This window comes from Octodon degus, unplaced genomic scaffold (assembly GCF_000260255.1).
Source record: "Octodon degus isolate 3935 unplaced genomic scaffold, OctDeg1.0 scaffold00113, whole genome shotgun sequence".
NCBI lineage: Eukaryota > Metazoa > Chordata > Mammalia > Rodentia > Octodontidae > Octodon > Octodon degus.
In genome coordinates, this window is record NW_004524689.1 from 8,384,136 (window position 1) to 8,396,679 (window position 12,544).

The following is a 12,544-nucleotide window of genomic DNA, read 5'->3' on the forward strand; positions in this document are numbered from 1 at the left end:
TAAGCTGCTGAGCTATCTCCCTGGCCCTTTTCTTTAGTTTTCTGAGATAGGGTCTTGCTATATAGTTCAGGCTGCACTTGTGTTCACTATTCAGCCAGGCTGCCTTTGAACCCGTGGGGATCCTCCTGCCTCAGCTTCCGAAGTGCTGAGATTACAGGTGTGCACCACCATGCCCAGCTCTCCTGAGTCTTTAGTTTCACTATTGTGGCTGCCTCAGTGTCCTGAATTGATTGTACGTTACCTTTCTGAGTCACTTTGACTTTGGGGAAGAGTCTGAAGTCTCACCACGCCAGTTCCGGTGAGTAGGGTGGGTGAGGACACCCCATCCCAGTTTCACACTTGGCAGCAGCAGGCCCTGTAGTTTTGATGACACCTCGTAAAAGGCTGCAGGAGGACTTCTGGGACTGCTTCAGAAAGAGGCAAGAGCGAAGGGGTAAATGTGCTCACAGGAACATGTGCAGGGGATGGATGAGTCGCAGCGTGTCTTACTGTAATAGAAATTTTAATGCAGACAGTCACTGTATATGTTGCTCAGATCTGATACATGTATGTGGGTATGTTTCTTTGTGTGTGTGTGCATGTGTGCACACATATGCACCCAGGCATGTGTGAATAACAGTCAGGAGGGATCGCGGTGACAGATTTAGGTGCTGTACCACCTACTCCCCTCACCCAGCCCGCCTTTCTTCCAGTTTCACTGGAGCAGACTGTCTTGGGTAGGATCGGCCTCAGAGGCAGGCAGGGTCCGGGCACTTTCAGGTTTAGGTTTGGTGGCCTTAGTGCCAGGGTTGGGCTCCTGCCCTGGGAAGTGACACTGGAAGGAGGTCCCTGTGCAATGAGCAGTCTTTGAGTACCCATCCATGCCAGGCTCCCAGGTACAGTAGCCCCAGCCAGCGGGCTCAGAGAGCAGCCCAGACTGCCAGGAGCCAGGAGGAAGTCAAGACTCTGGGTGACTCATTCAGGGTGGGGCACAGGCAGGGAGCCCGCTGTGGGTGGTTGCTGTCTGAACAGGGCCTGTAGGGGACATATGGGATTATTGTCAGTAGAAGCAGAACATAGTTAGGGGACCTGGGATGAGAATGGCCTCTGAGTCTTCAGCCTGAGCTCACCCTGTGGGTCATTGTCCTGATGGCCTCCAGCTGTTGGCACCAAGCTGCATGCAGGGGAAAGACAGCTGGTTTACAGGCCTGCTTGTCACTTGTGGCTGGGGCCACATGGCCCCAGACAGTCACAACCCCAGGCTGCACTAGGGAGGAAAAGCAAAGGCAGCCACCTTCCCCTAGACCGGGAGAGCTTGCCCAGGTGTGCACAGGCTGGGCAGGAGCCGTTGTAGCTGGCATCTGTCCTGACTGCCTTTTCCAGGGTAACTTGTTGGTCTCAGAGTTACAATTGTTAAATATTTTGCTGATCTGGGTGCAGTGGTGCATGCCTGTAATCCTAGCACTCAGGAGGCTGAGGCAGGATTGCAACAAGTTGGAGGCCAATATGGCTACATAGTAAGTACAAGGCCAGCTTGAAAAAATTAAAAAAAAGGGAGGGGTTTGGAGGGTTGGGGGTGATCTCCTTGTTCTCTTTCCTTAGAAGTCCAGAGAGATTAAGGCCCTTGCCTGGGTGTGCACAGCAGGCAAGTGATGGAATGAGGACATGAAACCGGGCCTCTGACTCAATGGGCTTATCTGGGGAGAGGCCTGATGGTTCAGTCAGTAAAGGTTTATTGAGCTGCCTCATGCGATTGCAGCCGCTGGTACCACGAGGCACAAGCCAGTCCTCAAGTCTGACCTAGAAGCACTGCCCCCTGGTCACTTCACGGTGATGTCCCCCTGCAGGGCTGCAAGGAACTCTGGGCAAGTGCGTGCATACCTCCTCCTTTGCTTGTGTAAACAGTACATGCCTGCATGTGTTTGCCTGCCCTTGGGGTAAGCTCTGAGCATGCGCAGTCTCACAGAGGCGGCCGCTGACCCCGCTGCCTTCGAGAGGGAAGACCTGGACCCAGGGACAGACACAGTGATGGCTGCTGCCGCTGCTCTGTCCTGCTGGATAGCCCCTCATGTCTGAGACAGGAATACTGTGTTTGTCAGCTGCTCTGTCCTGCTGGATGGCCCCTCATGCCTGAGAGAGGAATACTGTGTTTGTCAGGGTCCAGGCCTGTGCCCCTTTTCTGTCTTTTCGCTCTTCTTTCTATTCATTTGCTGCTGTTGTCTCTAGGGAGGCGCAGAGTGGCATAACCCAGAGCCCGAACCGCAAACTCAGACAGGATCTGGGTTCAAATCCTGGAGCGGGGGTGGGGAGGTGGAGAGGGTGTGCTGAGCCCTCCTTGCCTCTCTTCTGCACAGTGCCCCGGGGAAGAGATGACTTGGATGGGTAGTGGCAGGTGCTGCTGTCTCGGGCCCGGCTCCAGAAGGACAACCCGAGCAGCGTTTCCGCTGCCGAGATGTGCGGGCGGGCTTCCAGGAAGGGGGCAGTTGGCCTCTCAGCTGGACAGCCAGTGTCCCCAACACAGTGGCCACGGGGAGCAGGCCAGTGATGGGAGCTGCGTGAAGCGAGCAGCCCGGCCAGCCAGCACCGAGGCCCTGGGAACTGTAAGGCCTTGTGCTAAAGTGCGCCAGGACGCCTGTGCCCTCGGGCCCCAGCCGCATTCGCTTCCGGAGGCAGCCCTGCATGTAGGGACACGGGTAGAGATATCCGTGCAGACACACGCACGGGGGTGGAAGGATGAGCAAAGGCTCACCATTTGGGGACGGTGTCGTGCTCCAAGAGAGACCAGGGGAGGAAGAACCTCAGCTTGGCTGCAGGAGTTAAGGAGAGCTCGGAGGAGGAGCCCCAGCAGGCAGCGGGACCAGAGCATGCGGGACAGCGGGACTGGGCGGGGGTGGGGGGTGGGCTGGAGGCTGACAGTGGCCTCATCTTCCTTTTCCAGGATGTGTTCATGCCCTACACACCAGAACCTGGGAGCTCCTATCCACCGAAATGCAGGACGAGAGAGTACTACGAGAGCACAGCTGGGTTGTGCTGCAGCAAGTGTCCGCCTGGTGAGCGGTGGGGCAGGGCAGGATGGGGCCCCTGGGCCTCCGCCCGTCCATCCCTCTACCTGGCCAGGCCCCAGCTTTCTTTGCTGGCTAACTCTGAGGTGTCCTTTAGAACTCAGCTGAGCTGTCCCTCTTTCCTGAAGCATCTGATCCCCAGCAGGGCTCACAGATAAATGGATAAAGAGATACACACTCCTGGCTGTCAGGAAGTTTGGGGAAGAGGAAAAGACCAGGGGATGATGGCGACAGAGCAAAGGGCCCTGCTGTATTATGGGGCCCTGGGAAGATGTCTCTGAGGGGTGGCACTGGCCGAGCCCTGCAGGAGGGGAGGGAAAGAGGCAGGGTGAGTGGCATCTATGGTGAAGAGTTTAGAATCAGGAAGCCCCCAGAGGCTTGGAGTCATTTGGTCGAGTTGTAGGATGAAGGTGGTCATTTCCTAAAGCCATTTTAAGAAACCCCAGGCTGGACCAGAGAGATAGCTCAGTAGAATAAGTGCTTGCCTGGCAAGCGCAAGGTCCTGAGTTCAATCCCTGGCACAAGAAACCCCAGGCAAAAGGACCTTGCTTCTATTAACTGTATATTTTATTCTAATAATCTCAGCACTCTGTGAGGCTGAGGCAGGAGGATCTCAAGTTCAAGACCTACCTGGGCAATTTAGCAGCTTAGTGAGACCCTGTCTCAAAATCAAATTCCGCTAGATTAGCACAGCAGTGAACTTGGCAGGATGGGGTGGGTGGAAACAGTACAGAGAAGGTCAGACTCCTTCAGGGTCTGTCTTGACATTTTCCTGTTCTCCGCCATGCCTCCCTCTGGGTCATCAAGAGTCTGCCCTCATCTTTGATAGTAGAACTGTGGTCTTGCTGTCTCCTTCCTCCCCCTCTAGTTTTTACTCCTAGGCGCTAGCAAACCAGTTCTTACTAGCATGTGATTGACAACAGGTTTCCAGTGGTGGAATTTCAGGCATCTGGAAATAGTGGAGAAGATATTTTATGAGTCGAAGGAGTTCAGGATGGAGTCACGGCTGGCTCCTGCCAGATGTGAGATGAATCGATGGGACAGTTAGAACTGGGACTCTGGGGAGCAGGGAGTGAGCCCTGTGTTGTGGAAGAAGTCCCATGCCGCTGAGACTTCTGGGCCTTGCTTTGTTAGGCCAGCATTTGAAAGCCCTCTGCACGAAGACCTCGGACACCCTGTGTGCCCCTTGTGAGGACAGCACATACACCCAGATCTGGAACTGGGTCTTAACGTGCTTTAGCTGCGGCGCGCCCTGCAGCTTGGGTAAGTGGATCTAGAGGGCCCCACAGCATTTTGCACCCGCTTGGTGGTGGCCTGGGGGCAGTTCCTTTCCGCTCAGACATGACATTTGCCTTGGGACCTTCCTGAATGCTCCCGGAATTCTCGGCTGGCTCGGCTCCGCTGGGCTGGGGGCAGCTGCGAGAGTCATGCTCTTGGAAGGCTAGAGGAGGTGGTGTCTTGCGGAGCAAGGAGGGGAGGTGGGCGTGGCCAGACTGGTGCAATCGGTGCAGTGGGCGTGGTCAGATAAGGCACGTTGGATGGGCGTGGCCAGATGGGGTGTTGGGTGGGTGTGGCCAGGCAGGCTTGACACTGGCTGTCGTGTCCTCCTCCAGACCAGGTGGAGACTCAGGCGTGCACCCCGCAACGGAACCGCGTTTGCAGCTGCAAGCCGGGTCGGTTCTGCATGCTTGGGATGCAGGACGGCTGCCGGCAGTGCAGACCTCTCCGCAAGTGTTCTCCCGGCTATGGCGTGGTCAGGCTAGGTACGTGGACACCGCGGGTGTTGACTCCTCTGCCCAGACAGTGGTAATGTGAGGGTGGCCGGGTCCTGCACCTCTTGTTAAGCTCCTACTATATACTAGGGTCTCAGGGTCCAAAGGTGAATCAGCTAAGGCCTCAGCAAATGGACAACCAGAAAGATGCTGCAATAGCTGGACTGAGTGGTGTCGCTTGTAATCAATCCCAGCATTCTGGGAGGCTGATGCGGGAGAATCTCAAGTTCAAGCCTAGCCTGGGCAATTTAGCAACTTACTGGGATCCTGTCCCAGTAAGAAATAAGAAGATCTGGGGATATAGGTCAGTGCAAGGGCCCTGGGCTCAGTCTCCTGTACTGCCCTCCCCCTCTCCCCCCGTAAAAAAAAAAGCATGAGAGCTGTTGCAAGGAAATCTACAGTCCTGGATACACCCCTGCGTGCATGTGCAGGCGGTGCAAACACGAGTCCTTGGGCCCCTAGGCCTCCCGGGGCTTCCAGGACTAGGACCCCTTTAGTAAGATTGGAGCCCTGATTGGGTCCCCCGCTGTTCTCTTCCAGGCACTGCGACCTCAGATGTGCTTTGTGCAGCCTGTGCCCCAGGCACGTTCTCCGACACCTTGTCCTCCACAGATGCCTGCAGGCCCCACCGCAAGTGAGTGGCTGAGCTCTGGTTTAGGAAGAAGTGATGGGGCAGGGGGAGGTGGTAGCTGTGTGTCTGGGGTCTGAGGTAGAGCCACCATGCTGGGGGAATTGGGTGTGCAGGACAAGGTCCTGGGGCCGGATGGGACACATGGAAGAGGCCTCAGGGATCGCTGGGGCATGCTGAGAAGGCGTGACACACACCCTCACTTCCTGTCCTCTGCCCTTCCCCTCCTATAGCTGTAGCACTGTGGCCATCCCCGGGAATGCAACAGTGGATGCAGTCTGCGCGTCTGTGCCCCCTACCCTGGGAGCTGCCCCGGGTCCAGCCCGCACACCCCGATCTGTGTCCCCAAGAGCCCAACCTGGGAAGCCCACTCCAGGGCTTAGTACAGTTCCCAGCACCGCCCCTCTGCTCCCCGTGGGCTTCGAGCTCCCGACCGGAAAGAGCAAGAATGGCCTTTCCCTTCCAATCGGTAGGTCCCAGCAGATTCCTTCCTCCCACCTCCTGGCTTCCTCTTCTTCCTCTGTCTGTCTTCCTGACAGCCTACTGTGGGCCAGACTCTCTGCTCTGTCCTGGGATGTTGGTGCCAGTGAGCTGGGTCTCCTCCCAAGACCTGACCCTATCCCTGAGAGTCCCCATGTCCAGAAAGCAGGGTCCTGGCTGCTGTTCTCACCTGGAGTTGTCCCTTCTAGGATTGGGATTGTACCAGGCCATATGTGTGTCACCAGCTGACACTTGTGATCAGAGTCGCTCCTCCTGGGCAATAACCACAGCCACCCTGGGTCCCTAAAGCCTGAGTACCTCCTTTTTATCCTAGGACTGATCGTGGGTCTGACGGCCCTGGGGCTACTGATCATCGGACTGGTGAACTGTGTCATCGTGACCCAGAGAAAAAGTAAGATTTTGTTCTGTCTTCCATGCGTGGTCCAGGGAGTATTGCCAGGTACTTCCAGAAATCCAGCACCAGGCTCACCTTGGGCTCAGATAGACCTTGAGACTGTAGTCTGGTTTTGTTGGAGCTGAGAGCTTAGGGTGGCACTATCTCTGGTCACTCAGCTAGCAGAAGACAAGGGACCCTCAGATTTTCCCATGGGTTGTTCTGGAAGCCAGAGGAGCTAGAGTTGTGGGAGCAAAATTCCACGGACGGGGTGCGTACAGGAGGGGGGTGCGCTAGGGAGAGCGAGGCGGGGCTGGTGGATGCCGTGCATGGCCCAGGCGAGTGGACAGTGCTGGTCACGCTGTCTGACGTCTCTCTCTCTCTCTCCTTGCAGAGAAACCCTCCTGCCTACAGCGAGAAGCCAAAGTGGTGAGTGTCCCTGCTTCTCCTCAGCCCTGTTGGCTGAGTTGTCCCCTAAGAAACCATGAGTTTTTTCTGTGATCTGTCCAGGACCAGGAGGTGCAGGAGCGCTGGTGGCCCAGGGCCTAGGGTAGACACGGCTTTGAAATCACATCATTGTGTTCCCTCTCCTGATTGTGCTGGTGGAGGCACTGCCTGTCCAGAGCTCTTTGCCCTGCGCTGGTATTTCAGTTTCTCACTACCCTATTCTTCCTGTTTTCTGGTTTCATGGCTGTGACAGCTGGCACTCACTTCCTGGTAGTACATGCAGAACAAGCGTCCCTTTAAGTTCTCCTGTGGCCCAGCTGCCAGTTCCTCTCTCCCAACCATTTGTGTGCCCACACATTGGGCACTACAGTGGCTGGGGCATGGCCCAGGTGCCGCTGCTTCCTTTTCTTCCACCCAGTTTGTGTCCATAGAGAGGGGTCCTCAGCTACAGTGTGCTGAAGCCTTGCAGAAGCCCTGTGGGCAGGAAACCAGCTTTCCAGGGGTGAGGACACTGGTCATGATGCACGTGTCGGTGTATTTCTGTTGCTGCCTAGGGTGCCCTTCTGCCAGCTCCCAGGACCTCCCTCAGTGTATGAGTGTGGGCCAGTGCCACCTCTCCCAGTGAGTCCTGAGCCAAATTCTTCATCCGATCATCACCTGTCCCTGGGGGCAGGGAGTCCCACGTACCCTCCTTCCCTTGCTTGGTCCATGCCCACCCATGCTTCCTCAGACAGCTGGCACTGGTCCCTCCTGGAGGGAGTAGTGTCCAGTGTTGCGGAGCAAGCAGAGACTCAGTGCCAGTTTTCTCTCAGGGCTTGGGGACAGTGGCTTCTTTCTGTTGGGAAAAGCAGTAGATGCATACACGCGAGCTCGCACCCCACACTCATGCTTGGACACGGTAGTCACCAGGGCAGAAGACATTTGCTGGGTGCCGAGTAGGTGCCAGGCGTGGTGCTGAGTGTCGTTCGTCCTCACAGGTGCACTGTGACACACAGGAGGATGCTTCTTGCTCCAGTTTTACAGCCCAAGTCACTTGGCCCAGAGAAGTGAAGTAACTTTGGCCAGCTGATAAATATAACGTAGGGCACAGCGGGCCTGGCAGGTTAGCTCAGTTGTCTACAGTGCCTGCTTGGGCAAAATCAGTCAGGGGCAAGGGACTGCACTTCAATCCCCAGCACCATATGGTGCACCAGACCTACCCTTAAGGTGGCCTGAGCCAGCCAAAAAAAAAAAAAAGAAAAAGGAAGAAGAATGTAGGGCACAAACCCAGGGCTGTCTATGTCATTGCCCCAGCACACCCACACTGGGCCTTTCTTAGGCACATGGCCTCCACACGTGGACACATGCTCAGCCAGAGACAGACAGACAGACAGACAGACAGACAGACAGACAGACAGACCGCCCCCCTCCACACACACACAGGAGCCAGCTCAACCTGCATGGTGAGCTGAGCCATGAGCTGAGGGTCTGGCTGGCTGGGGTCCTGACTTTGCAAGCCGCTTCCTCTCTGCTCCCTCGTGGGGTTCCAGACTCGGGTGGTAGCTGTTCCTAAACTTTGCAATTTTCGGCTTTGGAACAGGGAGGTGGGCTGTGACCTTTGGGGTTTCTGTTCTGCCTAGTGGTTCTAACCACCAACTGAGGGGTGAGGCCCAGGCAGAAAAGCCCCTTCTCTGGAGGTGATAGGGAGTGACATTTGGATTCATCGCCTTGGCCTCCCAGCTCAGGCAGGGCTGGGGGTGAGGAAACAGTGCATGCAGGTCAAGGCCAGGCACAGGCATCTGGAAGCCACTGGTGGGAGGGGCTGGGAGCCAGAGGCTTCAGCAGTTGGCTGGAGAGGACCACCCCAAGCCAGACAGATGTGCGCCTGCCTCTGCTCAGACCGCATCTGGAGTTGTCTGTACCCCTGGATGGAGCCTAGAGTCTTAGCCTTGGTCTGGGTCGAGGTTGGCGGCACCGTGCCTGTGCCTGTCCAGCCCACCCTGTTCACATGCTGGCCCTCTCACTGTCCCTTGGGTGCCAGGCATGTCCTGCTTGATGTTCTTGCACCTTCGTTCATAGCCCAGGACTTCCAGCAGAGACGGCTGCTGTCTTCTTTTTGTCTAGGGCTCAGCAATCACCCAGCGCCCCAAGGCTCTGTGACTGTCCAGTCCATGTGGACAGACAGCACACAGCCCTGCAGTGGTATTTTTGGGTGTCCAGACACTGGGGTCTTTTTTTTTTTTTTTGGTACTGGGGATCAAACTCAGGACTTTGCACTTTTCAGGCAGCGCTTATGCTGTCTCCCTGCCCCTGAAGCCAGGGGTCTTTCTTGAGTCTCCAGAGTGGAAGCCCCAGACACCCAAAAAAGATGTCATGGGTTTTAGCTCAGTATCATTGTTCCTACCTGTGACTTTGGACAAGTCACTCAGCCACTCTGGGCCTCAGTTTCCACACCTGCAAAGCCAGGATAACCCACTCAGGAGAGTCAGTAGAGCAGTATCCGGAGGGACTTGGGCAGAGCAGGGCCTTGGATGGCCCTCAGATGCTAGCTAATGTCTTACTATTGTTCTGTAGGAAAAAGAAGTTAGTAAAGTCAGAGCAGCAGGGTGGGGACTTGAGAGGGAAGCTGAGGCAGCACAGCTCTAGCCAGAATGAAAAAGGCCGCAGTGCCGATGGGTTGACTGACTACAGGTCAGCAACCTTTTCTGCCAACCCACAACAAAGAGGGTGTTAGGCTTGTGGATAGCCCATTCTCCCTGATGGCAGCTTAGCCACATAACCTGGTGGCTGTGTCCTGTGAGACCCTTCACAGACACACTGGCTTGCCGTTCTATCATTGCATATTGGGAAGTCTTATTGTTCAACACGTTTTTGAGCCATTTAAACAAGCTGTACAAAAATAAGTAGCAGCCGTGTATGGCCCACCACGGTACTTCGCCCACTTGTGAATTAATAAGCTCACCAGGCTGAGGCAGGAGGACCTTTGGCAGCTTGAGGCTATCCTGGGCTGCATAGTGAGTTCAAGGCCAGCTGAAACCACACAGCAAGGTCCTGTCTCAGAAACAAAAATCAGAAAAACCAAACTAAAACTCTCGTGCAGGGCTCAAGTACAACAGGCATTGTTCTTAGCACTTTCCTGTTCAGTCTTCACAACAACCCTGTGATGTGAAGTCATTAGTCTTCCTTTTTGATGCGAGGCACAGCAAGGTTAAGGCAGCTGGCCCAGCGTCACACCAGGCAGCGGTAGAGCCCTGATTGACCCGTGCAAAGGTCCATCTGGGGTCCATAAGCTCTGCTGCTAGGCTTGGCCACCTCTCCCGATGCTGACGGGCAACCTTAGCAAGGGGGCTTCCCTTCCCTGTCCTTATTCACAAGCAGGATGAAAACCCTGCCCCACCCCTGGGACTATCTGGTGAACAAGGCCACACCGACTTCTCTGCCCCATGAGTACACGCTTAGTAGGGCAGCATGTTACCCATAGCAGAGAGCAAAGAGAATCACACCTCCTGACCGTGCATGAGAGGAGCACACAGGCGTGGGCAAAGGTGTGGCGTCAGCTGTGAAGTTCGCATGCGGGTAGGTAGCAGGGTGGGACGTGGCTGGGGTCTGACGTCTCTTCCTCCTCCTGCAGCCTCACGTGCCTGTGGATAAGATCCGGGGTGTGACCGGCACGGAGCAGCAGCTACTGCTCACTGCAGCACCCAGCTCCAGTTTCAGCTCCCTGGAGAGCTCGGCCAGTGCCACGGGCACCAGCACGGACAAGACCAAGGCGTCTGGGGAGACCGGGGCCAGCCCCGGGACATCAGGTAAGAGGCAGGAGCGCACTGGGACTGGTCCTCTTTGTATGGCTGTCCCTTGACCTATGACAAGATTATGCCCCAGAACCCCATCCTACGGGAGATATCTCAGCGCAAACTGCACTTAGCACATTGGGCCTAAGTAGCTTCCTGCCTACCTATCATCACTGTGGAAAATTTGAAATTCTTTTTTTTTGAAATTCTTTTGGTGGTTGTTGTTTGGGCCTTTTTTTATTGTTGTTTTTTGAGGTAGGGTCTCGCTATGTAGTTCAGGTGATTCTCCTGCTTCAGCCGCCTGAGTTACGGAATGACAGGCTTGCACCACCATGCCTGGCCCCGAATTTGAAATTCTAAGTACAGTTTCTACTGAGTGTGTGTCAGTTTTGCGCCTATGGAAAGGTAAAACATCTCAAATCAAATCATTGTAAACTGGGGGCCAGCCATATGTGTGTGTTACCTGGGTTGTGTCCCGCCTACCTCCTCCTGGGCCCTACCCCCAGGGGCCCCCTTGGTTAGTGCCCAGCCTGTCCCTGCCCCACTCTCAGTAGAGCCACAAGGAGCAGCTTCCAGTCCCTGACTTCACCAAGCTCCCCTGTTTTCCGTGTGCTGGCCCTGAGGACCCTTTTTGCTGGGTACCCTCAGCTGCATTTCACCTTGGGATTGGAAAATTCCCCTGAAATCATCCGTGCTGTCACCCCCAGCTGGACTGGCTGCTCCTCAGAGCTCCCTGAGCCCCTACATATTCGAGGCCAACCTAGGTTAGTGAGTTCAAGGCTGACCTGAATAACATAGCGAGACCCTGTCTCAAAACGAACACGAACATAAGCAGCTGGCAGTGCCTCGGCCTGGGCCTGACCTGGGCAGGTGTCACCGGGTCGGCATTCCCATTGCTCCCCTGAATCCGTGGGTTTCCTTGGTCTCGTTTTGTAGCAGGGAGATGAAGTCTCCTTGCCTGTGCCTGTCTGTTGCCTGCAGTCCCAGCCAGCAGTACCACTGGGAGTGGCCCTGAACTTGGTCGTCCTCAGATCCCTGTCCAGCCTCTGGGCCCTTCGAAATCTGAGCAGCCTTTGTAACCCATCTGAGCCTCAGTTTCCTCATCCAGAGCTGAGTGTGACGCCTGCTTGGCGGGGCTTGGCACCTTCCTGGGGATCACTGTCTCTCCCTGCAGAGACTGACAGCTGCCACCCCTGCTGTCCCTGACCTGCCAGGCCTCTTGCGGATCCTGTGCCACCCCTCTGCCCCCCGCAGCGTGTGTCTGCCGGACTACCCTATCACTCTGACATGGCCCCTGTATTTTCCCCAGCACAGCCACCACCCTTGACAGGGCGATATCGTGCTATGTAGTTCAGGCTGGCCTTAAACTCATGGCAACTCCTACCTCAGCTCAGCCCCAGAAAACTGACCCTGTCCACTTGTCCCCTGTCCCCCTGGGCTCCCCTCCATCCCCATTTCTCGGCCTGTGCACCAATGCCCTCCCCTATACCCCTAGCACCTCTCTCCACGTGGGGTGCCCCTAAGCCCCAGACTTGTGCCCCAGCCGCCCCCACAGTGTCTCATTCACAAGGTGCAAAGGCTGTGGTGACTCTTGGTGACATTTGGGGTGGAAACTTCCTTCCAGCCTCATGATTTCAGCACTGACTCACCTGGGCCTGAGTGGTGGCTTTGAGCAGGGCAGGGCAGAGCAGGTAGTGCCATCCTTCCTGGGTTCTTGGAGGAAGTCTAAGGGCTGGCCAAGGTGGGAGGGAAGAGCCGCGGCCACACCCTGCCCTGTGCTCACGCTGCAGTGGCAGTGGCTGTCAGTCCTGGAGGAGCTGAGGCTCCGGAATCTATTTGTCCCCTCCAGTTGGGCCCTCCTGCCCTGAAGCTGTTCTTGCCATCTGCTTCAGGTCTGTGGCCTGCTGTGGTTAGGTCCCTGGCAACTGACTTCCAAGGGAGACCATACAGCCAGAATCTTTTCTTTTCTTCCTTTTTGGCAGTGTTGGGGACTAAGCCCCAGGCCTTGAGCA

General features: G+C 56.0%; 1 protein-coding gene across 6 annotated transcripts in view; it reads left to right on the top strand.

Moving 5' to 3' along the window:
• Tnfrsf1b (TNF receptor superfamily member 1B) overlaps positions 1-12,544 on the top strand; it is a 28,798-nt gene that overhangs the window by 13,292 nt on the left and 2,962 nt on the right. Inside the window, exons 1-9 of one of the 6 annotated variants that reach the window (XM_023699469.1) lie at positions 1,945-2,073; positions 2,918-3,029; positions 4,176-4,304; positions 4,655-4,804; positions 5,354-5,447; positions 5,675-5,910; positions 6,256-6,333; positions 6,710-6,744; positions 10,373-10,547. In XM_023699469.1, coding sequence (XP_023555237.1) covers positions 2,927-3,029; positions 4,176-4,304; positions 4,655-4,804; positions 5,354-5,447; positions 5,675-5,910; positions 6,256-6,333; positions 6,710-6,744; positions 10,373-10,547 — 1,000 coding nt within the window. In that variant the 5' untranslated portion in view covers positions 1,945-2,073; positions 2,918-2,926. The other 5 variants (XM_023699468.1, XM_023699471.1, XM_023699465.1 and 2 more) reach the window with 5 other exon arrangements.